The 15,497-nt window shown below is 35.3% G+C and overlaps 1 protein-coding gene across 1 annotated transcript; it reads right to left on the bottom strand.

The window, feature by feature from the left end:
• Nucleotides 1-9,304: 9,304 nt before the first annotated feature.
• Nucleotides 9,305-10,765, bottom strand: LOC113766657 (trans-resveratrol di-O-methyltransferase-like). Its single transcript, XM_027310826.1, has 2 exons — nucleotides 9,974-10,765; nucleotides 9,305-9,619 (listed from the first exon to the last, which is right to left on the bottom strand). The coding sequence occupies exons 1-2, from the start codon at nucleotides 10,754-10,756 to the stop codon at nucleotides 9,305-9,307; spliced, it is 1,098 nt and encodes a 365-aa protein (XP_027166627.1). The 5' UTR covers nucleotides 10,757-10,765.
• Nucleotides 10,766-15,497: the final 4,732 nt, after the last annotated feature.

Genomic DNA, 15,497 nt, shown 5'->3' with positions numbered 1-15,497 from the left:
CTACATGAATAGATTTATCGATTGTAACTTCTATACATAATGTATCCATAAATCAAGAATTAATCCTCTTGAGAATACAAAGGGATATCCACATTTTAGTTGTTTCATAACAATCCACTACTCCTAATAATAAACCTCAATAAGGGATCTCAAGCCCAGTACCAGAGTTATCTTATAGTCATTGAATCCTGCCTCAGAAAAGAGTTTTGCCCACACTCTCACATTTCTTTGTTTACCTGTGACAAGCACCATCATCAGCATATCAAAGAAAAGTTGAGTTTCAATTGCCTCATGATCATCAGCTCCATTTTGCTGGTCATTCAGTACCATGTCTACGATTATCACCTTCCCTCTATTTTCCTTGCTAAGAATTGCTTCTTCGCATTTCCTAAGTATTTGTACACATTCCTCGTCATTCTAATCGTTCAATATCCACTGTTTAAATTAACATTCATATCACAAAGAATTCAAATTAGTCAAGAACACCACATCAAAAGCCAAGGTTGTAATGAATCAGCAGCATACATAGATGTGTTTAGAATCAATACTAAGCTGCCTTTTCATTACTATATAAAAAGTATGAATGTTGGTATTAGGGAGTGCAAGTGTAAGCACTTTTTTATCTTAGTTTTTGTTATTCCTAAATTACCCTCATGTCTTTTAATTAGAATTATTACATTTTAAGTGGCACTAATTAAAAGAAATAAAACACTTCAATTGATTACATTTTAATGGTATTGATAATTATAATTAAAAATTACTCGTTAAAAACTATTTACCTACCCTTGGACTCCATCTCCTATTATTATAACGTATCAAAATTTCTTAATTGAAGCATGAAAAATTTCTTATTAGTCATTAGTTGAGATTGTTAAAAAAAATCAATTTCAAAAAATATAAATCAATTTCAAAAAATATATATTCTCTAGAAAATGGAGAAACATACAATGACAAGAAAAACCCTTATTCATCTATATATCTTCACACAAATATCACGAGTAAATTTTACAATTTTGCACTTTTACCAATATGAAGAATTTTTCATGTTGCACCCAATAAAATTTCAATATACAAAAAATGACGACACCTTTATAACTAAAATAGCAGTATTAAACTAAAAAAAAAGAAATCTAAAATAGCACCAAACAAACCACTATTATCATTAATAGCAACCGATCAAAACAAGAAAAACTAAAATAAGATTGAAAACTATTTATAAAATGACATAAAATAAATAGCAAATGAATTAAAAAATTAGAATACAATTCAAATAATACCAAAGACAACATCCAAATCACTATATCCAAGGGAAGACTGATGCGGATACGGGTGCGCAAGAACTTGGGTCAAGAATCCTTTGGTCCACATTGGCGGTCCGATGACAAGATCAAGATCCAAGAAGATGAAGGAAGCTTTACGAGCCTTGATCATTCACCATACAAGCAAGGAGCAAGCTAAGTTTGAAGATTTGATGGATCATGAAGTTACCTTGTTCACTTGTACGTTTGAAGTGAAAGAATGATATCATACTTGTTAGCTTAATTAGTAGCTGTTTTAAAGCTGACTAGTTTATTAATTATTGGGCCTTATCGGGAAGCCATAAAGAGCTGGCTCTTTATGTGGGCTGAATTCTGGCCGAATTTCCTATTTCTAGTTTAGGTAGGTGAGTTGTCAATTCTTACTCCAATGGGGTTGCCCTAGTTCTAGCCTATAAAAGGCACCTCTTGTATGAGTAAAGGGGACAAAATATTACAATCAGAAATCGTGAGGAATTTTCCTTCAAGTTCTTAATTGAACTTACTCTTGAATTCTTGAGTTAGGATTCAAATCAGACTTTATCGATTAGTTTGTTCCCTAATCGTGGTGTTGCTTCATCCATAGTTATTTGTTTAAGGTTGCTGATTATCTTTGTGTGTCAGAGGTCTTGAGTTCATGAGAACAAACGAGTTCAATTTCCATTGGGAGAAAAGATCCAACTCTGATAATTACAAGGTTGGGAGGTTCTAGGAGGGTCTTCCCCTAGGGTTGCTCATCAGTTGGTAATCAGAGCATCAGGTTAATTCTCTTTTAATTGAAGTTGTTCATATCTTGTTAGTTTGTGTCTTTTGTCAAAAAAAAAATAAAATACTGTAGCGATTACTGTTCATCGTACTGTAGCGATGACTGTTCATCGTTACTGTACGAATACTGTTCATCATAATGTACAGTACTGTTCACGTTACTGTTCACCCGAGTAAAAAAAAAAATCTGTTTGGGTGTTGTCTTTTTGTGTTTTCTGTCCAAGTTCTTGGGTCTGTTATACTTGTGTTTGGGTTGTTAGGGTTTAAAGACAAAAAAAAAAGAGTCACGTACCTTATATTATTTTAGTGTCCAAGTTGCTAGAGTATTGTTGGAATTTTCTTTTGAGTATTGCTGAAATTCTGTTTTGCATATTTCTTGAGTATTGATTGTTGTTCTTGCAAACCCTAAACACCACAACGTAATTTGAGAAAGTTCTTGAGCTTCTTGAACAAATTCTTGAAGTTCTTGGACCACCAAGTCTTGTTTTGAACGTTCTTGAACGATAAATCAAGAACTATGGTCTTCTTGGAATTTGCATAACCTTTCATCCATTTTCTTGAAATTGTTGGTGTGACCTGAATTTGTGTTCCTTGAAGAGCCGAAGAAAAAAAAAAGAGAACAAAAAAAAAGAAAAAGAGAAGGAATCGGCTCTCACACAAAGGAAATCAAGTTTCCCAAATTTTGAGTTTTCAATTCTTGATTGGTTTCCAATTCTTGATTAATCTCCAAATCTTGATGGGTTTCCCAAAACTTGAGTCTCCAAATCTCGATTGGTTTCCAATTCTTGAGTCTCCAATCTTAATTGAATTCCAACGACCCCAAACGATTTGACCAGCCCCAAACACCCCCAAATCAGTTTCCAAAACCAAACCTAAGCTGCCCCAAACACCTTAGCCAAACCACTTTTGAATTCTTGAGTTTCAAAAATCGGTTGAACTAGTTTTTGCGTGCCGATTTGACTGAAATTTGAGGACTGGTTCTTACCTTATTTGAGCACCCCAAAAGCACCATTTACCCTCCAAATACTGACCAGAAACTCAGCAAAACAACAGCTCAAAAAAAAAAAAGTTCCAGCTTTGGGTAGAGTTTTTTCTAGAATTTGCAAAATTCTGCTTTGTGTGTCTTAATTACTTGCTTATAGGGTTTTTACTCATTCACTTTTTTATTCAGTTTTGAGTCATTTTTTTTCTTGAGTTCTTAATTCTGGAATTTTTGAGAGTTTGAGTTGTTTTAAGAACTTTGAGAAGGAAAATTGAGAGTGAGTGTGTTTTCTTGAATGATACACGAGTGCTTGCAAGGTAGACTAGGATATACTTGTTTTTGCAGGTTGGATAATATGTCTCAAGAGGGGAACATGCCCAAACCGTCTGAGACCGACGTGTCACTCAAATTGGTGCTCTAAACTCTTCAAAAACAAGCGGAGAGACATGAATTTGTGATGACACAAATATCCGACAGGTTGGCTGCCATTGATATGCGAGGTACCGGAGATACACACAATAGGGTTTCGAGTGTTCAGAGTGCTGATCATGATGCGGATGATGAGGGATATCATTCTAATACCTCCTTTCGATCAAGAAAAAGCCAAAGGGGCGCGAGGGAAGGTCGAGACCGACCTATGAGAATCGATGACAATCTTGGTTCCATCAAGACCAAGATGCCTACCTTTCATGGGAAAAATGATCTTGAAACTTACTTGGATTGGGTTAGGCGAGTTGAGCAAGTGTTTGAAGTCCACAATTACTCTGAAGAGGAAAAGGTGAAACTTGCAGGTATTGAATTTCAAGATTATGCATCTATTTGGTGGGAGCAAGTATGTGCCACAAGGAGGAGAAATAGGGAACAACCGATTGACACTTGGACTGAAATGAAGCAAGTGATGAGGAAATAATTTGTACCCTTCCATTATTCCACGGACTTGTACAATTGGCTCCAACGAAAGAACGAATCTCTCAAGAGGAGGGGTTCCATGCAATCTCCCTCTTTAAAACCGGTTTATACAAGAGGTGATAAGAAGGCTCATTCAACATTTTCTATGACTAAACCTAGAGTTGAACCACCTCATGTGGAGTCATTTTGGGAGACATATCAACGTCTTCTACACCAAAAACAAATGGAGTCAAATGGATGCTATCAAAGTGAGTTTTCTAAGAAGGAGGTAGCTGACCCTATTCCCAGCAAATGAGTATCTCATCCTATTGAACCCTTTGTTGAGGAGGTTGATAATGAGAAAACAATCGAGGGCGTTAAACTAGATAAAGAGATGGAAAAATCTGATGAGATGAGTGGTAAAAAGGAAGAAAAAAGAGGAAGTGAGCCAATTTTGAGCAAAAATGTGAGGGCTTATTCTTTTCCTAACGAACTTACCTTTGCTTTATTTAGTGTTTCTTCGTTTGTGCAGATTAAGAAAAGTCAGATGAAGCTAGTCATGCCATGCTCCATTCCAAAGTCACTTGTACAATTCACTAGTTTCCATGAAGTTTGTCTTTTAGGAATTAAATCTATTTGGGATCACCTCATGGATCAAATTCAATTCAACTCTGTCCATACCAAAGGGGAATCAATTCAAACCCACCATGAAGAGAGAATTCCAAATTTTCACTCTCATTTGTTGCCTATGGTTCATTCATCATCTTTACCTTCTTTTGAGTACAATTTCCATCCTAACACTTGTATTTCTTATGCAGATTTTGGAGGAAAGTGTAAAAGACTAGCAATTCCTTCTAAAGTTGAATCAATTGGTGGAATGAATGATGAAGTGTCAAAGGGAGTTTTAACACTTAAAACTTATTCTATACCTTCTTACCATTTAGTTGCTAATGTACCATTACTTCTTTACCCGATTTCAAATTTGTTTCAAGTTGAAGGTTATTTTGTTTTTGTAGGTTGTAAAGCTGTCCAAAATTTTCCAGTTTTGATTCAAGACTTACAACCTGATTTCGTGCTTATTCCAACTAAAGGTGGTGATCTTTCATGCTTATTCACTCAGCCAAAAGCTGGTGGCCAAGTGCTCAATTTGTCAACTTCAACTTGTGCTAGTTCGAGTAACCCTCATGAAGTGGAATTCAATTGTTTGCTACCTTATATGTTGGATGATGAGAAATTGTGTGTCATTCAAGATCCCAAACCTGTCCTCCACAAGTTGTTTAGCACCTCATCCATGCAACAAGTTGCTCCCATTTTATCCATGCAAGATGATTCAAAACAATGTCAACTAGTGCTGCATTTTATACCTTTGCACAATCAAGGTGTCAATGTGAAGATCCGTGATCAAAGGCTAATTAGAGAGTTTTGGATTGCCACTTGGGATTTTCACACGCCTTACACAAGCTCTTTCCTACCTTGGCGCATGTCCTTGTTTGATAGCTTCCCGAAACTGACCAAACGACATGTAACATGGCTTGTAGTCACTCATCTACTTCCAACATTGCTGTCCTTTAAGCGCACCATCGATTTGTGGACAAATCACTTTCAAGAGGAGACTTTGAAGATTCGAGAACGAATCTTTTTGAGGAAAGAGGGAATGATGCGGATACGGGTGCGCAAGAACTTCAACCTTGGGTCAAGGATCTTTTGGTCTACATTGGCGACCCGATAACAAGATCAAGATCCAAGAGGGTGAAGGAAGATTTACGAGCCTTGATCATTCACCATACAAGCAAGGAGCAAGCTAAGTTTGAAGAATTGATGGACCATGAAGTTACCTTGTTCACTTGTACGTTTGAAGTGAAAGAATGATCTCATACTTGTTAGCTTAGTTAGTAGCTATTTTAAAGCTGGCTAGTTTATTAATTATTGGGCCTTATCGGGAAGTCATAAAGAGCTGGCTCTTTATGTGGGCTGAATTCTGGCCGAATTTCCTATTTCTAGTTTAGGTAGGTGAGTTGTCAATTCTTACTCCAACGGGGTTGCCCTAGTTCTAGCCTATAAAAGGCACCTCTTGTATGAGTAAAAGGGACAGATTATTACAACCAGAAATCGTGAGAAATTTTCTTTCAAGTTCTTAATTGAACTTACTCTTGAATTCTTGAGTTAGGATTCAAATTAGACTTTATCGATTAGTTTGTTCCCTAATCGTGGTACCGTTTCATCCACAGTTATTTGCTTAAGGTTGTTGATTATCTTTGTGTGTCAGAGGTCTTGAGTTCATGAGAACAAACGAGTTTAATTTCCATTGGGAGAAAAGATCCAACTCTGATAATTACAAGGTTGGGAGGTTCTGGGAGATTCTAGGAGGGTCTTCCCCTAGGGTTGCTCATCAAAGACAAACATTGTAATTGACAATAATATAGTAATACTTCATTTGTATTGGTTTGAACAAACCAAATCCATCCATCAAGTCAGAAACCATCTCCAATGATAAAATAAGAATTATAATAAGAGTAAATATAAAATGAAGAATGATAAAATGAAAATGATATCCAAATTGTTTTTGGTGATATCCAAAATACCCTTATTTTTCTAATGATTACATATATTTATTGTATTGCAATATTAGTGAATAAAGGAAGCGGTTATGAAATGAAAAACTTTAAAATTAAGTAAATTTCATTTATGGTGACAATTGTAATTAAACAGATTTAATGCATTCCAACAAATTGATAATAATGACAGCAGTTATGGATTCAAAGTTGGCAATTAAAAACTAAAACACTGCAATAGACAAAAAATTAATATTAAAATTATTAATTAGCCACAATTCTCATTCCAATTTCATGATCATAAAAAAAACTAATATTAAAACTAAAACTATTGTGCTCATATGAAAAAAGTAGACTTGTTGCTCTTGCTTCGCATTGGATTGTGCTAAAAGCATGAATAAAAGAAAAGGAAAATAGAAAAACTCCAACTATCTCTATCTATAAAATTTCAATTGTTAGAATGTACAAGCCAATAAAATTTTACGTGATGGATCATTTATACTCCATTATTGACAAAAATAGAATTAACATAATACAAAGAATTCAAATTACATTTATGTTTATTTTTCTAACTTAATTATATTCTTCATTTATAAAAAATTGTGATGATTGTGGTTTATATGCAATAGAGTCATAAATATACAATAATTTTGGTAAAACATGATATTATCAATATTTGATATGTTAGAGTTCGAGCTATAAATCAAAAAGTGTTTGGTTCATGATTTCGAATTCAATCGTAAGGATATGTCAACTATATTGAAATGTTTTCTGTCTCTTTTCATTTAATAAAATTTTTAAAAGTAATTAGCTTAAAAAAATAAATAACATAAAAATACTATATTATGATGTTGATGATCAAAGTTTCATAAAAAATTTTAGTATCTGAAAAATAATATATTTTAAGATATTACAATCACGTGCAAAGAACGTGAACTATTACTAGTAACAACAAAAAGGTGAATATGGATCTGTTGCATCTTCTTGGAAAGGTGATCTTACCTTCATTATAACATCATCTGCAGGAGGAATAGCTACAAACATATCTCCTCCAACAAAGGCTAAACTCTTGTTATTCGCTACCAAGCCATCAACCACATGAGGAAGATCGATCGGGAACAATACAGTTCAAGTCAAGAAAAGCATCAGCAATTTCCTTAGCCAAAGTTCCACCTCCAACATCCACCAAAGAATTCAACCCTGAAAAAACATCCTTGCATTCCCTGATCAGAATACTGCCAACTAGCCTAGAATCGCTAGCCATTCCTTCATTAAAAAAATTATTAAGCTTCTGATGTGGCAAGTCTTGAAGGGATTCACATCACTGTTGTTTTGCAACCACTGGCTAAGGTGGTACCATAGATCCATCAAGGTAGGATCAAGCATGGTGTCACGCTAAAAGGCTCATCTTTTAATAAAGGTTTAGATGAAGTAGTGAGCATATAACCTTCCTCTTCATCGTGCTGACTAATTTTTGCCTCGATGAAGAAGCCTGACCGGATTAGAATCCTCATCAGGCGACAGACAGAGGGGGGCTTTTGCATTGCCAATTGGAAGAGCATTGGAGTTCATCCAGGGTCATTGGCTTACCCTGCTTGTGAATAATGTCTGGTATGCCGAGTTGAATTGCACATTTGAGGGACATGGAGTTAATGAAGTTGAATATGTGATTCCATATGTGAGCTTGAGCTTGAAGTAGCTCATTAGCATAACCATTTCTACCCAAATCCATCTTTTTCGCTGTCGATTTTGTTTTCCCTTTTGGGTATAACAGGCAGGCGTCCAATCTTAATCCAGAAAGGTGTATTTGTGGAGAATGGGCTGGGACAGTTGTCAGGTGCCACCGTCCCAAATGATGTATGGGAAAGATTTTCTCAACAAGGCAAATTTTGATAATGTGCAGCCAAAAGCATGTCACATAACTTAGAAATTACAAACATATATGGATCTACAATGTCAGTGTTTCAAAATTGAATAAGTAATTTACATTGAGTTACATTTTGTTTAGAAAGTGTTGTACAAGTTAGGCAAGTTAAGAACTGAAAATCTTTTTCAGTTCTTTGTCCCTCATGTTTATCCGTTGTTTCTTCAACTTACATTCAGCTGTAATCGCTGAATTTAAAGTGGAAGCGATGCATCTACTTCAACAATGTCGGAAACAGTTATTGTCCTTAGCTACCTCAACTCCACACCATTTATACATAATGTGCTTGCTGTGTATTCCAGGCTGGGATTTGGACACATTCCAGAGTTGGATTGTGGTGGGGTTTAATACCAAATCAATGGATTAAATCCTTTATATAAAGGAGGCAAACGAACAATTTTATTACACTCAAAATATATTTAATAACAACACACAAAATAAATTTATATTGGACACTAATAATTGAGCCTCACTCTTGAGAATAGTTGCTCTAATATATCAGTGCCTCACTCTTGAGATATCTGCTCAAACACTCACTCAACAATTGAACTTGTTCATTTCCTATCTTTCACTTGAGCTTTGGTGCCCTTCAACTGAGGAAATGGCATTTATTTATACTAGTAAGGATCCTACAAGCGGCTGTAATTTTTCTCTTCTCATTCAATGCCCAATTGCCAGAAAATCCGGTGAACTTCGCGAGTAAATCTGGTTCAAGATACAAGCACGAACCAAGTTGATCAGCCGCCCACGTTCAGCTTCAAGACTGGACTTTGGCAATTTGTCTATTGCCAATAAATGAGTAAAACAAACACTCCAAAGCCATAAAACTTATTCTGAACATCCTGACTAAAGATTCATCACTCTTTAGCACAAACAACATTTTCAAAAAGCATATTAACTAATAATAATAAACCTCAATGATAGATCTCAATCCCAATACTGCAGTTATCTTATAGTCACTGAAGCCTGCCTCCGTGAAAAGTTTCGCCCAATCTTTCTCATTTCTTTGCCTTCCTTTGAGTAGAACCATCACTAGCATATCAAAGAACAGTTGGGTCTCAATCGCCTCATGATCATCATCCCCTTTCTGCTGGCTTTTGCAGAACATTTCAACAATTATCACTTTGCCTCCTTTTTCCTTGCTAGGAATTGCTTCTTTACATTTTTTTAGTATTTGTACACACTCATCATCGCTCCAATCAATCAATATCCACTGCTTGATTGCAAATTGTATCACAATGAAAGAAAATATTTGTTAGAAACATTACACCCCATCTAAAGCTTTTTGCGTCAAAAAGCAAAAACAAAACTATTCTCTTATAGTTCCAAACACATGCCATCAATTTGACGTTTAAAACTTTGTTCTTTTTTTTTTCCCCTCTACGTGATGCAGTTCTTAGATTAAGCGTAGCCTCAATTTCTACTACTCAATCTTACTTTTGAAGTTGACACTTCTTATGATTGGTGATTTTTAATCTTATGATCTCAGGCAATAAGGATAAAAATCTAAATAAAACTACTATAAAATAAATTGTCAACTAGAAAACGTGCAACGTCGATTTCATACCTTCATTAAAACAGCATTTGGAGGAGGAATGGCTTCAAACATGTTACCTCCAACATAGGCCAAGTTCTTACTACTCTCCAAGCCATCAACAACATGAGGAAGATCAAGCACAGTGCATTTCAGGCTAGGGAAAGCATCAGCAATTGCCTTAGCAAGGGTTCCAGTTCCACTTCCAACATCTACCAATGAATTCAAACCCTCAAAAACATGCTTACAATCTTTGGTCACCACGCTACTAACCAGCCTCGCATCACTAGCCATTGCTTTGTTAAAGAATTGATTAAGCCGCGGCTCATGGCTTGCAAAATCATAAAGTGACCTCCCATGGCAAGTATAAAATGGGGTTTCATCTCTGTTCTGAAACCACTGGCTGAGATGGTGCCATGGATCAGTCAAGGTGGGATCGAGCATGGCTAGTAAAAACGGTGTCACACTAAACGGGTTACTCTTTAAAAGGAGTTCAGAAGCAGGAGTGAGCAGATAACCCTTTTGATTATCATTCTCATTTCCAGGAATCTTTGCTTCAATGAAGAAGCCTGAGTGGATCAAAATCTGCATTAGACGATGGACGAAAGTGGCTTTTGCATTCTTGATGGGAAGAGCATCGATCAATTGATCAAGGGTCATCGGCTGGCCATGTTTGTGAATAACGTCTGTAATGCCTAATTGAATTGCACATTTGAGGGACATGGAATTTATGAAGTTGAATATATGGCTCCATATGTGAGCTTGTGCTTGAAAAAGCTCACCAGTATGATCACCAATATTTCTAGCCAAATCCATTTTCTTGTTTGAAATACTAGGATTTTTTTTCGCTTTTTGGTGGTAGGAATTACAAGTAGAACTCGCATTTTATAGGCGGGGTATCGGATCCGCAGGAATAACGTTGCAATAATTTCTTCTAATAGTCTGACAAGAACCTGTTAGAAAAATCAACTCAGAAACAAGGATCCAAAGGCAGCTGACATCAGTTTCCTTTTCTTGACGAATTCATATATGAGTATGTGGGTTACTCTAGTCTCCTTCTTGGTGTAACTACACATAATTCAGTGTTTCTGGAGACGTGCTTAAATTAAAGTGTATAATCAGCACTTGTTAATTAATTGTTCTTTGTGTCGACTCGTATTATCACTTGAGAAAATCACATAATGCACGCTGCTGGTGGTGCTTCTTGTTTGGAAGGCGAAGAAAAAGAAATTTAAATAGCCTCACAACTTTTGAGTCATGGTTGAGTAGAAGTTTACGTCGGTGCGTCATTCTTGAGCAAATTCTCTTTTCACAACGATCTGATGTATTGCAATGCTTAAGAAACTTTATTTCTTGTCCTAAATCTAGGTATCGATTTTTTAATTGAAACGTTAAGCCTTGTTTTCTTCCTGCTATGAGAGATTTACAACTCTGATGGATTCGAAAATTAGTACTAGCCATTATTGTTAATCAATATCAAATACTAGAATTTGATGAAAGGTGGAACCAATGTTATTTTGGGCTATTCTTTAATTCATAATGTATATATCCATAATTTGCAGCTCTTAGATTTAGAGTCTTCGACCTATAAAATATGGGGTAATTGAACATGGCATGATGCTAAAGTAAATGAAGTGGTCTTTAATTTAGGGTCTTATCTAATAAGTGTCCATTAGGCATTCATTGTTAAGATGAAGTTCACATGTAAATATCTTAGAAATGTAAAGTTAAATAAAGAAAATTTATAGAAATAAGGTATAGTAATAATTGTTAGGATGTATTTTTATACGGTAAGTTTGGTATAATTTACAAGTCTTAATGGCCACAAGATAACACAATTCTTAATTTAAAAGTTCTCTGTTTTGAAAATTCAACACATGCAGACATTTTCTAACACATGTAAATTTGGTAAGCTTTCCTCGTTATTGTGAAGATGGAGAAAGGAATGCCTATACAAGTGTTAAAGGAACCAAAATCCTCGCAAAGATAAAAAAATATAAGTACAAAAATTTGATTTGAATATTTGCAGAATTTAAACTTGGGTTTTACTAACGGGTGCCTTACATAATATTCACTTAACATATCATATATATACACATAGTAACAATTATTATCCTCTCTTGTATTTACATACTTTCCTTATTTAATCTTACCTACCCTCTTTTATATTTATTTACTTTCTCTAATTAATATTATATTTTAAAAAATATAACACTTGAAATATATTTTAACGAGTGTTCTATGGGCACCCGTTATACAATTTAAACTTTGATTATATTATATTGAACTCCATAATGGGCTAAACTTTTGTTTCTTGACTTTGATTTGTTGCTATATTTATGCACATTTGTTTGGGTACTAAACTTTTAAATTATATTTTGTCACTTTTGGTTTTGTTTCCAACATTACTTGCATATCTTGTTATCGAAGTGGGCAGATAACCCTTTTGATTTCATTTTCAGGAAGCTAATTTGATTTAATGAAGAAGTCTGAATGGATTAAATCGGCATGAGACAACTAATGAAAAGAGACCCTGCATTGTACATTGGTATGGCAATGATCAATTTAGCAAGGTTGATTGGCTGGCCGTACCAATTTCTGCTTATGAAGTTAAACTGCACATGTGAGGAATGGAGAGTTTATGAACTTGAATATTTGTTGGCTTGAGCTTTGATTAGTTTAGCAGTTTTTTTTTTCTTACTCTTGAATGATTTCAATTGCAAGCCAAATAGAAATTGGACTTGATAGCGCAGGTCACGAGGCTAAAACAAATCACGTAGCTATAATTTCCGTGACAAACTTAATAAAGTCGACAAACAATGTCCTATCAAAACGAGCATATTGAGAAAAATATTTATGTAAAAAAATGAATTAAAAAAACAATGAGATCAACAAAAAAACACATTAAATTTGACAAAGTTCAATTAACCTTTGTCACAGCATCTCCAGAAATTGACTGTTTACTATTAATTCAACATAAACAAAACTTAATGCAATAATGAAGTAATAACCAGTTCCTCTCAATTAGTCATAATTCATCAAATTATGAGAGTAAATCAACATGGGATTTCCGAATCACGTTACATGCCTTTGCCAGGATGCCAGTAGCCATGCAAAGGATGGATGATGATGATTATTATTATTATGGGGTGCATGGTTATTATTATGGATTAATCTTTCCTACACTGACAGTGTATACACTATCAGCGTTGGATGATTGACAACTATGCAAAATTTGAATTTGAAATTCAACTTTTGTACACATGTCATGAATCCAATGATGATAGTGTATACACCGTCAGTGTAGGAAAGATTTACTCTATTATTATTATGGGGTGCATGGTATCTCCTAGTTAGTTTTGAGGCAGATTGTGACCCAGTGAGGGAAGATATCCACTCAAAACCATTTGAGACATATAAAGATGCAAATTAAAATATTACTTATAAATTAAGAGACTCCTTACCGACTACAACAAAAATGGCCTTAGCGGCATTTAAAGGTGTCAGTATAGATAATCTAACCTGACACTTAATCTATCCTCACACCTAGGGCGAGTGTTGTCCCTTCCAATGTGGGGATAGCCTCAAATCTTTAGCAGCATTCAAATGTGTCAGGAAAACAATGCTGCTATAGCATTACCTCTACCAACAAAAACTTTTTTTTGTGATAATTGAAAGTGTCCGTATAGCATTAGAACATCAGTAGCGGATCAGTAGTATATCCAGTTTATGAAGGCATCTTGAGTTGTCTTAATATATGGCTTTAAGGACACGTAGCCATGTGAATTTACATTGCTTTGGACGACATGCCCATTTGTCATTAGTGTTTTTTGAAGCTAAGCTATGCTGACACTTTTAATTGCTAGGAGTTTTCCCAGTTTTGTTTTCATATGGAAGCAACCTGCAATTAGTCCTCCCTGCTGTACATTCCATCAACCAGAATCCCAAGGGACTTGTAAAATTATCCCAAAGAGCAGAATGCATATAGCAATTTAAAAGAAGAAGTCGATACTTAAACATAATTCATCCGATTAAAAGTCGATAACAAGCACAAACATAGCAAGTACTAAAATTGCAAACAAGTGCTCAAAGCAAGTACTAAAATCCCAATAAAGTACCAAAAGATTCTCATTTACAATAACTTGAAAGACTTTCTTGTGCACAAACTAAAAGACTCTCATCTCTAACAAGTTGAAAGAAGTAGAAGTAGCTTCCAAACTTTCCATTTTGTTGAGAGTCCTCAGTCATAACCATGAAGTCCCCATCATTCTTCAGCTGGTTCCACCTGTGCACAAAGACCAAGGGGATCATTAGATCATCATAGCAAAGTCACTAAAATTCCAGAAAATCCGCTATGTATTTAAGTAGTGCATATCTCACCAAATGACAAGACCAAGCAACTGGTGCACCAAGTGCATCTTGAATTGTTTGTTGCAAATCATACGGTCTAATCAATTGCTCACGTGGACTCATTGCAACTTGTATTTGTATTTCACACCAGTTTGGCCCAAGAGCTTGTCCCCCGACCTCATCCAATGGATTCAAACTCCGTAAACATCCCTTTGCCACGATTTTTGTTGGGTCAAACAAACTTTTTAGTGAAACCATATTCCCTACCTAGTAAAGATCCAACAAGTACTGACAGGTGCCGAACCTGTGCAATAATAATTACTAAAAAGTCCTAGTTACCACCACAATTAATTATGGAACAAATCCGAGTACTGGAGCAGGGACCCTAAGTGTGCAATGGGTTACTTGATTCACCCTATTCCCGAAAAGTTTGCTTGATCCGATATACCAGAATTGTCTATAAAAACATTAAATTTGCATACAATGGCAAGTAGGGTCGATTCCACAGGAAACGAGTAGGAAGTTGTTTCTTTCCAAGTCAATAGAATAAAATTGGGGGATAATTATTGGGATGAAAATGACAATAAAATTAACAAAATTCAAAAGCTAACTCACCAAGTACAATTTAATAAAAATAGCAATTAATAAAATTCTACCCAAAGGATCAACTTTTCAGGCACGGTCCAATTAAATGATCATCGATGCAAAGATATTTCATCCATTAGTCACTAGGTTGGTTATAGTTATCAACAAGCTCTGACAACCAATTCTTCCTTACTTTTTCGACAGTCAAGGTACAACCATTGACTGCTTCTCTAACCAGAAAATAACTCTAGGTACGATCGTAGGAATTTAATTATCCAGTTGCATTAAAGCTAGAAAAACCCAACCCTAACCAATAAACACGCTAAGAGGTTTATTTAAATTAGATCTTGCGTTTCCCCAACAAAAAGCCAATTATGGTAGTTGTCACTAGCGGTCAACTAAACGAACAATTACGGATTCAATTTAATTAACGTGACGGTAGGCTATTAAATTAAATTAAATACCCCGGCCGTTGATATTCAATTAATAAAATACTCATGAACAATTAATCCAGGAAACGCACGAATAGCAACAAATTGGGAGAAATAATAAAAATTCGATTAGATCTCACAGATGTTATGGACCGCGCCATCGCGTCCACCTTTGAGTAGAGGAGAAAACT

This window comes from Coffea eugenioides, chromosome 3 (assembly GCF_003713205.1).
Source record: "Coffea eugenioides isolate CCC68of chromosome 3, Ceug_1.0, whole genome shotgun sequence".
Lineage (NCBI taxonomy): Eukaryota > Viridiplantae > Streptophyta > Magnoliopsida > Gentianales > Rubiaceae > Coffea > Coffea eugenioides.
Note: the sequence above shows the minus strand (reverse complement) of the source record. Positions and strands in the feature narration are given on the sequence as shown.

Coding starts and splice junctions, on each gene's coding strand:
- LOC113766657 (XM_027310826.1), bottom strand. CDS start 10,756: ATGGATTTGGCTAGAAATATTGGTGATCATACTGGTGAGCTTTTTCAA. Junction 9,620..9,973: donor CAAATGCTGTTTTAATGAAG/GTATGAAATCGA, acceptor GCAATCAAGCAG/TGGATATTGATTGATTGGAG.